Raw genomic sequence first — 14,837 nt, forward strand, 5'->3', positions numbered from 1 at the left:
AGACAATCAGAAGTAGTCCTCTTCTTCAGGAATATTTAGTCTAAAGAAAGACAGTAGATAAAAAGTGGTAGAAAGGAAATTTTAGTAGATAGGAAAATGAAGGTTAGATGGGCTATTTCATTTGCCAAAGAAGGGACAGGATTGGCCTATGTAATAATTTGTAGACAGAAATGGCTACGTGATTTCAAATCTGGAACTGCTTCATATCTCACAGCTTGGAAAATAAGCTCTTATTTACTCATCAAAATTACTTGGCCAAGAAAGGTAAGGGGATAATCAGAACGGAATTGAAGAATCTGTACACATGCTCTAAGAGCTGAGATGCCCTCAATTCTCAGAGATTTCCATCACTTGTGATTGCAGGTACTGTCCCACTTTCCTCATTAGGTAGGATTTGATTCACCCCACATTTTTCCATTACCTTGTACATCTTAATTGCAGGAGGCAGATTTTTTTAGTTCTGCAGTGATTATCATGATGCAGTGCTAATATTTATTGGTTCTGAGGTACTGCAGTGCAGATTACTTTGTATAATCATTTGGACATAAATACCAAATTCAGCACAGATTCATAAATAGGTTGCTATTACTCCAGAAAAAAATGTTTGTGGGAAAATGAGCTACATCCTGAAAAGAATTGCTCAGTCCTACCCCCAAAAATGTACTTAAGCTTGTCAAAAATGCAATAAAAATCAACTGGAGACCTAGGAAATGAAGCTTTGTACCTGGCTCACACACATTTTCACCTCTGTACCTCTGACTCCGGCTGTCTGCAGCTCCTGGGAATAATACTGCATTGAAGCAAGACATTTTTATTTCCATCTTTGCAAATTTTTATCATATGAGAATATATCCCTCCAACTCATGATGACCTTGTGCCAGAAAATGTTCTTGACTGAAGACAAGACTCACGGATCAATCTAAGAATGTGTATTCAAGTTCCAGGAAGAAAAATAGGCACTAACACCTAAGTGAACAATGTTCACTAAATCATATTTCTTGCAGAGATAGCCTTATAATATTTGTATTTATTTTTATTTTATCCTGACTACCTTTAACCTAGTGCGTTCAATCTTCCCTTAAAAATATCATTGACATATATAGGGTTACTTATATGCTTCAGGTCTGACATGCCTGAGCACTTTGTGAAATGGGTTGAAAATCACTTTCAAATCACTTTCAGGCTTAAGTAATTTTTTAAAGACTGGCATTTTTTAAGAGCATATTGTGGTATATTAAAGAACAAAAATTTTCTTTTGTATCAGTTTATGAGATGTTCCCCTTAACTACAGAGTCTTGGGGTACTGTAAACCAACAGTCAGACTTGGCAGATTGGATTTGCCCCTCTATAGAAAAGTGAGGGAGTTAAAATCTCAGGGAAAGGTTTTCTCCAGCTGCTATATTAAAATTGCCTCGCAACTCCATGACACTTGCCAGCAGCTTCTATGAAGAGCAAAGCAGCCTCATTACAAATCATCAGGTGAACTGAATGATGTTCAGTGTTTGAAGTCAGAATAATAATTCTATAAAATTGAAGCACAAAGCCTGGTGGAGACTGTTCCTGTAAGAATTGAGTTATTATATTTTTAGGCAATCATATACAATAAAGCAGCTGAAATACCGTTTCATAATAAATACTATTGCAGATGCAAATCTGATTCTTTCTAATGGCTACTATAATTAACTGCACGGCTTGTGAGCTGTTAATTTTGAGGATGAATAATTGGTTAAACCATGTTTTGTGTGTTGCAATGTAAAACGCTTGTTCAATTTTCCACTTAATTTCAATTAAAATGGGGTTTACATGTACTCCACTGTTACACATTTTATGCCTATTATTTTTAATTAGGAAAAAGCAATACCTTGATAGAACAGAACAAATGAACAACACTGTGTGTTGTTTCCAAGGTTTTTTTCTATTACCAGATATTTCAAGCTCATATCACTTAACTATCCAAAAATGTTAATCACTGTTCCTGAAGAACTGGGAGTGCCAGCTCCTGCACAAAACAAAAGGGAAAAAAGGATCTCTCAGGCCCCTCATTCACTTATTGACCTCTATAAAATGATTTTCAGTTTGAACTATATATCTTTGCTACCCTTCCTCATGTTTTCAGTATTCCAAAATGTTTTAGTTATTAGAACTGTGTGGTGATGTCCTTTTTCACGTCTGAAAAGGTAAGCTGGTAGGTGCACCTATTTTATAATGGGATCAATCACCAACTAGAGACTCTTACTCATCTCCACCAAAGGTGCCTGGACATTGGACTAGGTGCCTGTCTTCTGCATGGATGTTGTTAAACTAGATGAGTTCTACCCTTAGAGTCATATACTAGTTTTCTATTTCTGCATTTCTATTTTATATTTTCTATATTTCTTTCAAGAAAAATATTGTCTGTGCATCAGTCTTTCATGACATAAATCTCTTCTCACATTATGCAGCTTAGATGAGCAGGTGTAAGCTCCATCCCTGCCACCTGCCACTGCCTCTATGGGAGGCAGCTACTCACAGAGGGGACAGAGAGGGTTATTTGCATTCCCTTTGCTCCTGGCTGCCCACACACAGGACTCACCAGCTCCTGTGGATTGCTGCTTGCCTGATAAAAGGAGAACAAATGTTCCAGTAGAGGTCTTTGTTTGTCTTCCCTCCAGAGCCAAATCTTTCCAGGTGTCTGACAAATTCCCAGCAGTATTGATGCAGTTGCTTTATCTCTGACTCTTTTCACTTCCCCAGTATTAAAAACCTGGTGGTGGAGTGCGGCTGGCAGCTTTGCTGGTGACGTATGAGGCAGAAAACCTCCAGCTTACTCTTCTTTAGCTGGGCTGGTGCTGCCAACAGAGTGAATCTGTGTCATTAGTATCACTGGGCTATATATGAAAAAAAAAAGAGGCCTTCGGAGTGCTACTGAATGAATTTTTATTGTGCATTTCACAGAAGCTTAAATAGAATATATAAATCGAGATGTTATGTTTTAAAAGCTAAACAAAGCAAGGTTAACCTATTCCAGCCAAACAGTCATTCCCTTACCCACATCATCAAACCCTTTGCAGACATTTTATTGCACTCATCTGCATTGCATCGCTGTCCTCCCATTATAAATAGAGAGGAGCCAGAGGCAGAAGTAGGAGAGTTATTAGTGCAGGAACTTTTGGTAAAGGAGTCGGTCTGTTTGCACAGGATGCAGGATGTCTCTGAAAAAAACCTGTTGTCTATAAGGTTACTACACAATAGATCCTATGTTAGCATTTACACCTCAGCTAAAGATTTCTGAGGATTTTGAGAGATTTCTGCAGGCATGGAGAAGTTCTTGGATTCCCCAAAACATTATATAACTGTTAATGGCGCATGCTTTAAAAACACATGGAAGAGTAGTTCAAAATCAATGTATGTGATGTGTGGAGCTGCACAGAGAAAGGCATCAGCTGAATAATAAAATATTTAAGGGCATCCTCTTCTCTTATTCTTTTTTCTTTCTTTTTCTTTTTTTAATGTGGTCAGTGTGTGTACCAGTAAGAGCATGTGCTATGAGCTGTTTCAAACACATAAAAAGACTTCCCACCATTAATAACCAACCCACTAGATGTCTGAAGAGCTGATTGTGTTTCAGTCCCGTGCACTAACCACTCGCTTTACAATGCTCCCTGGCAGGCCAGATGACTCTGAGGACGCAGCACGTTCAGGACTCCAAGATGGGCTTTGTAATCAATGCAATATACTCGATGGCGTACGGCCTCCACAACATGCAGATGTCACTGTGCCCAGGCTACGTGGGCCTCTGTGACGCCATGAAGCCCATAGATGGTCGGAAACTCCTGGAATCCCTCATGAAGACTAACTTTACCGGGGTCTCTGGGGACATGATCTTGTTTGACGAGAATGGAGACTCACCAGGACGGTAATGTTGGCATTTGTCAAAATGTTTAATACCAGACATGTTAACTGTACATAGTAGGTCCATGCAGACCTGATGCCAGAGCTAAGATCTTATACTTTTATTTTCACATTTTCTGATTTTCTGTGCCTGTTTTCCAGAATAACTTTCTTTTTTTTTTTTTTTTAATGTGCATTAATGTTAAAGATGTGAACTTTCAGGCATACAATCTGCCTTCATTAATTTGCATTTTTATCTGTAAAATGTAAAGCAATATCAGAAATATAGTATTGATTTGTCTGGGATTTTTTTTCCATCAGAATTATTAAAAATCTGCTTCCATGGAAGCCTTTCCATTTGCTTAACTAACTGAGCTATTAATCCATACGGTGCTGTTGTAAGGCAAATTGAATTTTTAAACAAAGCCTCTTTCGCTGACAACTTACAACTTACATACGTACATCTATGAAATCTAAAACAAGTTTTTCTTTTTCTACTACATATGTTCAGTATCCATAGAAATGCACATTAGAAAGAGTAATGAAGTTTTTTTCTGGATTTCTGCCTACTGAACTCTCAGAACAGCAAGTGTGATATTCAAAGTATATTTTTTCCCCTATATATCACTGGGTAGATTCCTGCCTCATTCACTGCTTTTGCTCCAGTTTGACTGATGCAGCCCTTTCTGTTTACATTATTTTGAAGTTTTTAACCATCTTTGCGATGGCACCATATAAACAAATATCTAGAAGGAAAATTGTTCATCCTGTACACTCATTTAAATTTTTTTTTTTCCCATCAATGTGAACTGAAAGGAAAGCTTTAACTTCGTAGTAGACATAGGTAGGAAAAGGTAAATACATTGATCCAAAAATTTTGACATTGCCAAAAATTTCTGCAATTTCAGAACTGATTTTTATCCACTTATTCAAAAATTATTTTCAGCCTGGTTTTGGTGAGCAAGGCTGTCTTCCTCTAAGTATTTCTCTTTTTACAAATAACTGAATTCTGAAGAAAAGTGCTCAGTCTTTTTCTGACCAAATAATTTTTAAAAGACTTCTCCCAAACTTCTGTTAAAGGATTCCCTTTTGGTTTTAATGGTGCTCAGATGCAGTGAAATGCATTCTAGCTTATTTCCATCTGTTTTACTCAACTTGCCAAGAGACTGAAGACTGCCACAAAGAAACAATGACAATAGCAATGGCAGAATCTACATATTACACACCTTCAGCTTTACCTTTTCCTCATCTTGGCATACTTAACAGTAATGATTTAATTCCATTTGTTGCAAGGAATTTAATTTAATGTCTTGGATCTTTTAAAATTCAATTCTAAGAAAGATGATGAAGGAATTATATCATCTGCAGTCATTTGCTCAGTCGCAGTAGGACATTACTTTTCACTGAAGAGAATGGGGACACTGCTGATGGTGAAATTCAGGGTAGCATGACTTCAAGGAATTCTCACTGGACTTTAGTGAGATACAGTAGTGTTCTGTCTACTCAAATTAAAAACGATCCCAGAGTCTGTTTACTTTTGAAACACAGTTCTTTGTTCCTTCTTCTAGAATAGTCACATCATTAAATCCAGTCTATGTGCCTAAATTAACCAACTGAATCAAAATTTACTTTTTCATGAAAAAAAAAGGCTTTATAGGAAGTGCCACCTCTAACACCCAGATTTTGAGTAGTTTGTAGTCTTTTAATCACTGTCAAACACTATTTGTAACAGCTGGGACATGGTGAAGTCATACTGGAACAACTCATCGCCCCTGTTTGTTTGCATTGATAGCTGCATCTTCACTCTGTAAAATGGAAATTTAAATCCTTGCAGCTGTACTGTGGTGGTGGTGTTAAGCAGCAGAACATAAAAAGCCTTTCTGACCCAGATAGCTCAGATATTTGATGTATAGCAAAAGGGTTTTGATATTATACAACAGATGATTAATCCCACAAGATGCTTTGAATCCTGGCCCTATTCCAAAGTCCTTTATGTGTATGTTGAGCTTTAAGCAGATAGTCTAGTGGAGGGCTTGTTTTAGGTGAAACAGAAGACCTGAAAAAAGCAAATGAGTGTGGAAGGAACAGCCATTATTTCTCAGGAAGACAACAACTATCTGTAAATACTATTGAAAATACAAAGAAGAAATTGAGAAGGAAAGATAAGGAAGAAAAAATCCAAGATGCTGATATTTCAGCTGTGCTGCCAGTAAAGTATGGATTCTCAGTAACTTCATGGCACTTTTGTTTTGAAACAAGTGGTTTGCACTGTGATTAGGGCACTGCTGGAAATTTGCTGTTGTACCATCTGGTCTCTCCTATCCTAAAGTGACAAACTGTCCCTGTGGTATTTCAAGGAAGCTCCAGGGAACCAGTGACTCATGAACCTCTACTATAGCAATCGAGTTACTGAGTCTGACTATTGCTACCAGTTCACCAATGCCGGTCTCTGCAGAGAAGAGAGACAACACATATAGAGACAATAGTTTTTTTAATTTGTTAGATTTCTTGCCAGTATTCCCCTTGGGACATATGCATGGAACTACTACTGAAAGGAAAATTGGTTTAGGTCCTGTGTCTAGTAAAGCATTGGCAGTACTTTGCTCATCTGCCCATGAAACTAAGAATTGACAGCTTTAACAAAGCAATACTCAGAGAAGTGTTACAATGTCCTGACAATACTAAATAAAAATCCCACAGTGGCTTCTAGGCCAACTTTTTGCTTAGTCTGCTTAATCTTTGAACAGACCGTTACTGTGGCTGAGAATCTCAGAAAATAACTTGCTTGATAACCATGCATAAAAATTTGTTTATTCAAGTTTGGGCATGTTATCTGGATTCAATTCTTTTGTGTCAGCCTGGCATTTACATCTCCAGTTTTGCTGAGGTCATTCCAAAATCCAGAAATATCATATTTTTTTCTTCCTAGCTGTATCATTGCTCATTTCTTCTTCTTTTGGAAAGACTCAAGAAAGACATGATAAGCATATTATTATATTCCCTATTCAATAAGCCTCTACTTTAATTTTGTTTCATAGGTTGCTTGCAGTCCTGATCTTGACTTGTGTGTGAGGTGGCATTGAGTCCTTGCCATAGTTTTCCCACTGTGACAGTTGTGACTATGTTTCCCGATGCAATGCATCCTAAGATCTATGAATGCAGCATATTATAAAATAGTCCTACTGTGAACTTCTTTATGTCGGCATGGAAAAATATTGATAATAGATATAGTATAGCTGCTACTTGACAGTCTTAAAAGTATTTCCTCAAATCTTAAGAGAGACACTTCGTTATCCTAGTTAAGAGATTGATATATTGAGCTGATATTTTTACTAATGTGTACATTGGACTTCATAAAACATATTCTGACAATATCACTCTTAATCCAACCCTGTCCATATGCTTTTCCTTGGGGACTAATTTTGTGCCTGCTGCCAGGTAAAAACTATCTTCTCATCTGTTAACCTGTCAGGTTTTCTAAACCTGTGATTCTGGGAATCTGCTCAGTCTGTATCAGTGAATTTCATGTTGCTTAGTCAGATTACTGCAAAATCCACTAAGGAAGAGGTCAACAAATGCATGACATCATTTCTTCAGAAGCTGCCCAGCTTTCCAAGCATGACTTACAAATAAGGGCTGAAAGAACTGTCCTGTGAGGCAGAAAGGTGGCCCTGGTGTTCAGCATATCAGGAGGAGGCTAGTGAGTCTTACGTAGCTTCACAGACTTTCTGTAAGACTTTGTGGGAGATAAAAATAGAGTAGGAGGATGAAGAACATGAACCATAAAATTCTGATCAGCTCCAGCTCTGCTCTTAACACTTCTGTTTCAGGATAATAAGGCAATCTGACCAAAAAGCAGCCTAAGCCTGAGGCATGAATACTGCTTCTCTTCCATACAATACTGTACAAGGAATGAAATGTGTTCTATTCAGTGAGGAATTATATAAAAATGAAGGGGGGTGTATGGATGGGAGAGAAGAGCATTTAATACTGCAATGCTGTAGAGAAAAAAGGCCCCCAAAAGGCAAGTCTCAGCTTCATTCTTCAAATGCTTGGACTACAAGGTGCCTCTTGATAAGAAGATGTTCCTGAAGCCTACAACAAGTCCCAGAGTCCTGGAGTCTGAGCCTCAAGAATGATGTCCGATTCCTCTCTTGGTAACACATCAAATTGCATCTTGCAGTCTTACAGCATGGGAAGTTTCCTCTGATTCCACGGTCCTAGGTTGCTTCTGCCTCGGTTTAGGAGATTAGCAGTCTTCAGTCTTCCTCTCTCAGGAGGTGAATAAGCATTAGCAGACATTGAGGAGCATCATTTTAGGTTTAGATTTCTCTGTTTGCTACAGAGGGAGCCTAGGACAGCCAGGGTTCCCTATGTTTCATGCAGGCTTCATGCTGAAGGTTGCGCAAGATGAATCCTGTCTAGCTCATTTCACTGTTTTCCTTAAGCAGATACAGTACCTCTCAAAATCTCAGTCAGTTAACCTCCAAGTGTCCAGGGAACTTTCATAATGATAGAAAAAAACAACTTAAAATACAAGAGAAAATAAGGATTATGATATTAAAAAAATACTGGCAAAGATTCAAGGGCAACCATAATGCTTGAAATTTTGCCTTCTTTCTTTCAAGAAGATTGATTTTGACCATATAGTGTTCCTTTATGTTGAAACATTTCATGTGGTTCTCCTCAATCCAGCTACGTTTCCCTTTTGTGTTTCCAAAGATATGAAATCATGAATTTTAAGAAAATGGGGAAGGACTACTTTGATTATATCAATGTTGGCAGCTGGGACAACGGTGAGCTGAAAATGGATGATGATGAAATATGGTCAGAGAAAAATAATATCATCAGATCTGTGTGCAGTGAACCCTGTGAAAAAGGTCAAATTAAGGTAAATATATTCTCCATTTACTTCAGTAGTGTGGAATGCATCACTTTGAAATTTGAAACCATTGTTATTCTTGATTTTTACGCGGAGATTATGCCACACCGTAATAAAAATGTACAGATTTATGTATTTAGCTCTTATTTGTATCACAGTCATCCCACAATTTTCAGAAGTTGTCATTTTTTGTACTTCTATATCAGTAAACTACTAAATTTTTTATACTTATATTCCAAATGCTTTAAAACAGATATTGTTTTGTTGTTTGGGGGTGGAGAGTTTCTGCATATTTTTACAACATTTCATTCAGTCGACTGCAAATCCCTGACTGGGACTTGCCAGCACAATTGCAGGTAAATTACAGAATCATAGAATGGTTTGGGTTCAAAGGGACCTTAAAGATCATCTAGTTCCAACCCCTCTGCCATGGGCAGGGACACCTCCCACTAGACCAGGTTGCTAAAATCTCCATCCAGCCTGGCTTAAACACTCCCAGGGAGGGGGCATCCACAGCTTCTCTGGGCAACCTACGTCAGTGCCTCATCAATGTTACAGTAAAGAATTTCTTCCTTATGTCTTCTCTAAATCTATCCTAATCCAGTTTGAAAACATTACCCTTTGTACTATCCCTACATTCCTTGATGAAGAGTCCCTCCTCTTCTTTTCTGTAAGCCCTCTTTAAGTACTGGAAGGCTGCTATAATATCCCCTTGGAATTATAATTAATAATCACTGCTGTGTCAGTGCTAGACATAGACATCTAGACTGGAATGTTATTACTCGGACTTTAAGTCTGAGGTATCATCCGAGAATATTGATAACTACCACTACTTAGAACTTCAGCAAATCATAGAATCATAGAATCATAGAATCATAGAACGGCCTAAATGTAGGTAACATTTTTTTTAGTCATACCTAGTTTACTCCTTCATTTCTCAGGTTTTTGAATTTTTCTTCCTCCCTTTCCATGTTGCAGTAAGGATGGTTGATGAATCTGTCACATATTAATTGTACTCTGTTATCCTTCAGCATCCCATGACACTTACTGCAGAGCAGTTAATATATTGCAAGTCTAACTTGCAGTCATTTATATAAAAAGCCTGTGGACTGAGGGGATGGGCAGAATGGCTCAGACTGAAGAAAAAACAGCTATAATTCCTGATGTCTCACTGGAAGCTGGATCACTTTTCTCCTGTGTTTACACGGCATGCCTGCAAAACTGGGAAGCAGCTACAGTGAGAGAGTGATGGGAGGCTGACCATGCTCTGTAACACAAAGTGAATCTCTTCAGTCTGAGTTTTCCAGAGTTTTAGGACATAGTCACTGTGTTTTATTCACTAACTGGTCTTTGGCAGAGCTGGTAAGTGGGTTTCATCAGGCCAAATGTATATGTCTTCAGTGTAGGTATATACAGTTATATCACTTTTCTGAATTTTTACTATAGTCAATGGAAATAATATAATATTCCAGATCAGGAGTCATCTCAGCCCTCTGTAGACTTTGAAAACAGTTAAGATGAATATTGTTGTAGAAACACTTTTTTCTCTTCACTGATGGTGAAAGGCACCCAGCGAGGAGACTTGGTTCAGATGAGAACATGCTTTCTGCAGACACATAAAGGAAGGTGGGATGAATTCCCACGCTAACTGAGCAGGGGTCTGATGTTAGCCTGCTTCAGCCACAAAGTCACAGATATGAGAGGACAGAAATGGACAAAGAGATAACTTCAGAACTGGGCAGCTCTGAGTTCCTTTATGATCTGCTGCAGCAACATAGATGATAGGAAGTATCTGTGATCTTCATTAACAGTGTCTCCTTCCACCTTCTGCCCATGCTCTCAAGGATTCTCCCAAGAGGATTCTTCATTATGAAGCCAATTTGTCATGCACTTAGACACATGCTTGAAGTTGAGTGTCTCAAATGTTCTTTATGCTCCTCATTGGTTACTGGTTATAAAGCTCAAAGTTTACTTCCTAGTCTTCATGGTCTTCACAGGTGATAGGGAACGCTTGGTGCTCCATGGCTTTCCTGAAGAATTCTGTGGGACTGAGTTATTATGCAGGATTTTGAAACATTCAATGTAATGATATCCAACACTCAGCAACACTTGGTACATTCATATGAAGGATTTGATTAAACTCAAACACAACTCAGCTCTATACAATTGAAATAGTGCAGACGAACAATTATTTATATAAACGCAAGTTCAAAAGATTGCCCAGATGGCAAGGAGAAGGGAGGATATGTTTTACTTTAAAGAAAATGACTTTTGTTAAAAAGACTGCTTTGCAGTTAAATGCAACAACACACAGTTGAAGAAATTAAAAATAAAATATTGAAGAAATAGCTAACTAACCAATTTAATACAAAAAAAGAGTCTAACCTGATTCTGAGCAGTAAAGAACAATTATTTTGGTTCCCAGAGAAGGATATATAATCCTTCTCTGGATTAAATCCCAGTTAGTGCTGGGTAAGAAATGCTCAGTGTACCATTTTTCTGAGAGATTTGTCAAATTTCAAGTATGTTATAGATGTTAATTGGGTGAAAACTTAACAGAAAAGTGCAGAAATTGTTTTGATAAAAAGTAAAAGTGTTTTGATAATAACATGTTGCTTCTGTTTTGCCATTTTATTTTGCCTTTTTTACACACTGTAAAATTATGGATTTTTATAATGCATCACATTTACCAAAATATCTGTCTAAAAAATAGTACAAGTTTTCTAAGAACGAATTTTCACAGATAGAAGAAATTTTGTAATTTTTCAAATTTTTGTTCTAGTTCAAAATGAAAGAAATCCTAAGATATGAATTCTTCTAGAGAATAAATATTCTGTTTTGCACATAGTTCTAGTCTCAACACTTGCAGAGCAAATCACTTATGCTCCCATGGTTTCATTGGCACTATATATATTCAGGTGTAACTTTTTTTTCTTTCCATGTTCTAGAATTTTAATAACAAACCCAAAAATTAAGGTTTTCAAGTCCCCATATTGCTGATGAAAATTATACAACTCATACTTTTTTCACTGTGGCACTGCGAAGAGCAATACAGTTGTTTTCGATTACACTCCTTTACATTTCATATATTAAAACTGCAATAAAACATTTGGTTTTGAAGCCACCTTCTAAATTCATCACTGCAAAAGGTACTTAAGTCAACCTATTTATGTTATCATTGGGAGCTTAATAACCATTTATAAATTGTTTGAGAAGAGCAGAGAAACTGGGAATATATTATTTCACAAGAAAGACATGTTGACAAGAAGCACAGATGTTTGCAGTGCCCAGAGATGATAAATAAGGATCTTGAAAACTCTGCATCTCAACCATGAGCATGCAATAACATTTGGCAGGAAATTGTAATAGGAGAAATCAGGTCAGATGCTAAAATGAACAAAGATAATATTCTCACACTTAAATGTTAATTAGAAATTCAATTATTAAATAATTCTGGAAAAGGCAAGTTCAGTGTGATGTTTGGAAAAGATCAGTTTTAACAAATCACTCACAATTGTGTGAAAAATAAGCATGCAGACATCTTTGATTAATGAAGCCTTAGGGAAATAGTGCTGTTGACATGATTCCCTGTATGGACCACAATGGAATTATATGCCCTGAGTATCATGAACTGGCTTCTGTAGGCACAATGCCATCTTTGAAATTTTGAGTTTTGTTAAGTCTAAGAGGGGAAAAAAAAATATTGTCATTCTGTATCTTCACTTATATTTCAGTGAGGTGGATGATCATGATGGGAGAATTGAGCACTTGTATAATATTTTATGTAAGCAATCCTATTATGAAAAGGAGTTTCCTTTAAAATAAAATTTAAAAAACTCTTGTATAAAAAAATAAGATATTAAAAAATTAAATTAGCAACTGAGACAGCGTGCATGTATGGTACTCAATATAATGTCAATTTTTGTTTCAGGTGATCCGTAAAGGAGAAGTGAGTTGTTGTTGGACCTGCACTCCTTGTAAAGAGAACGAATATGTGTCTGATGAATACACATGCAAAGCCTGCCAGCTCGGCTCCTGGCCCAATGACGATCTCACAGGTAAATGAGTTGTGGCTGTGCTTATGTTGTCAATGAAAGCGTTCCTCTGCTGAGCTGAAGAAACAGATGCCAGACACAAGTGAGTATGTGGACTGTGAACCCGGGGGTAAAGCTGAAATTTGAACAGAGGCTGCTATTTGTCTTCTGTCCTCAACCTGATCCAGGGATCATTGGTATAATTCAGATGTTTTCTAAAGACATGAGTTACTAGATCTAGAAATAAATAAAAAAAAAATAGTCCTGGTTTTGTATTCAACCTTGTCCTAACATCTGGCTGGTGGCACAGATTTTGTCCTTCCCCAAACAGGGAGACAAATTAAGTTCTTGTTAGAGAAATTATTAAGGGAGGTCAAATTTCAGAGTTTTATTTTCTTTCCAAGCATGTCCACAAGAGTGGCACAATACTTTCTTTTTTAATCTGAAAGAGTTACTAACTAGTTGCTGTAGTTACTACTGATAAATACATGAGTGCTTCAAATAGACTTAGGTTTGCATTAGTCCTTTTTTCACTAGAGTCTGGCAGAATTCAAATTCTCTGCTAGGTTCAAATTCTCCAAGCCATGGCATAGTTATCTGTGCTCTTTCAGAATACCAATTTGGGTAATTTAGAGATAAATTACTCCAACATGTGTATCCTACAGCCTCTTTTCCTTATGACTAATAAAGAGAATTCAAGTAGTCAGCGCACACAGCACTTCAAAACACTCTTCAGGGATCAGGTTCTCATTGTGCCAAGCTCTGAATAGACAACAGGAGAAGAGAGGTTTTTTCAAGAGTTGTTCACAGACTTGGTTTGCATATAATTTCTATGAATGATGGTAGAAGTCTTTAAGGTGAAAGAGAGGGAAGACAAAGGGAAAAGCACTTTTCTGGATGAATTTATGTAAGTGGAAGAATGTCAGGCAATGCTTGGCCTATAGATAGATTTTTATATATGAAGTTAGCAATTTCCCAGTAAGGAATGTTGCATTGCTGCAATATATGAGCTAGATCAGCTAATCATTGCAAAAATATCATTTAGCCACCATACCAGACTGGTCAGTTATGAAGGTCAACCAGTGCAAATGGTCAACTTTTCAACCACCAAGGGTCTTGCCTGAGGTATGAAATTCCAGCTCATGTGTCTGTGTCAGTGAGCACCTGAGGTTATACCCAACATAGATCAGCTGGATAAAGAGCTAATCAGCTGAAAAAGAACTGACAATTTAGTCAGGAGGCAACTTACTCCAAGGACATCATCAAATCAACAGAGGATCCACTTCTGAAACACCAGTGATGAGAATGGCCCATTGACCTGGGGAATCATAGAATCATAAACTCATTTTGTTTGGAAAAGACCTGTAAGATCATGGAGTCAAACCATTAAAGTAGCAATGACAGGACCACGACTAAACCATATCCCTAACACCTCATCTACACTGAGGTGTAGACCTGGAGATCTTTTAATACCTCCAGGGATGGTTTCTCAATCATTCCACTGGGCAGATTGTTCCAATGCCTGACAATCCTTTCAGTGAAGAAATTTTCCTGATAACCAGCCTAAACCTTGTAACTTGAGGCCATTTCCTCTCCAAGTTTGGGTAATTAACTGTAAGAGCCCTGTGTAAGGTAAAGCGGAGTGAATAGCTACCAAGTAGGCCTTTGGGTTCTGTGCTTCGAGGTGGTTCCCCAAGGCATGCAGATCTCCATGCCTCAGGCAAGGCATCAGTTTGGGCTTGTGGGATGATTTACCCTCTGCAGGTCTTGTTTTGCCCTCAGGATAGAAGAGGAGAACAGGGTGGTACTTCGAAAGCTTTTGCAGGATGAGTTAGTGATTTTCCACCCAGCTCTGATTGTTTTAAAGGAAAGTAGCTGTCTTTTTAGCCATAGAATCATAGCACTGTATAAATATTTGGGTTGGAAAAGACCTCAAAGATCATCTAGTTCCAACCCCCCTGCCATGGCAGGGACGTCTCCCACCAGATCCGGCTGCTCAGGGCTCCATCCAGCCTGGCCTTGGACACCTCCAGGGATGGAGCATCCACAGC

At 37.8% G+C, this 14,837-nt stretch overlaps 1 protein-coding gene across 1 annotated transcript in view; it reads left to right on the forward strand.

Moving 5' to 3' along the window:
* Positions 1–14,837, forward strand: part of GRM5 (glutamate receptor, metabotropic 5) — a gene marked incomplete at its 5' end in the record, with an annotated part of 63,659 nt that overhangs the window by 11,447 nt on the left and 37,375 nt on the right. The window contains 3 exons of the mRNA XM_009872542.1: positions 3,649–3,895; positions 8,593–8,761; positions 12,684–12,810. Of these exons, the coding sequence (XP_009870844.1) occupies positions 3,649–3,895; positions 8,593–8,761; positions 12,684–12,810 (543 nt within the window). The remainder of the gene's footprint in view (positions 1–3,648; positions 3,896–8,592; positions 8,762–12,683; positions 12,811–14,837) is intronic.

Source organism: Apaloderma vittatum, unplaced genomic scaffold (genome assembly GCF_000703405.1).
Source record: "Apaloderma vittatum isolate BGI_N311 unplaced genomic scaffold, ASM70340v1 scaffold3927, whole genome shotgun sequence".
Lineage (NCBI taxonomy): Eukaryota > Metazoa > Chordata > Aves > Trogoniformes > Trogonidae > Apaloderma > Apaloderma vittatum.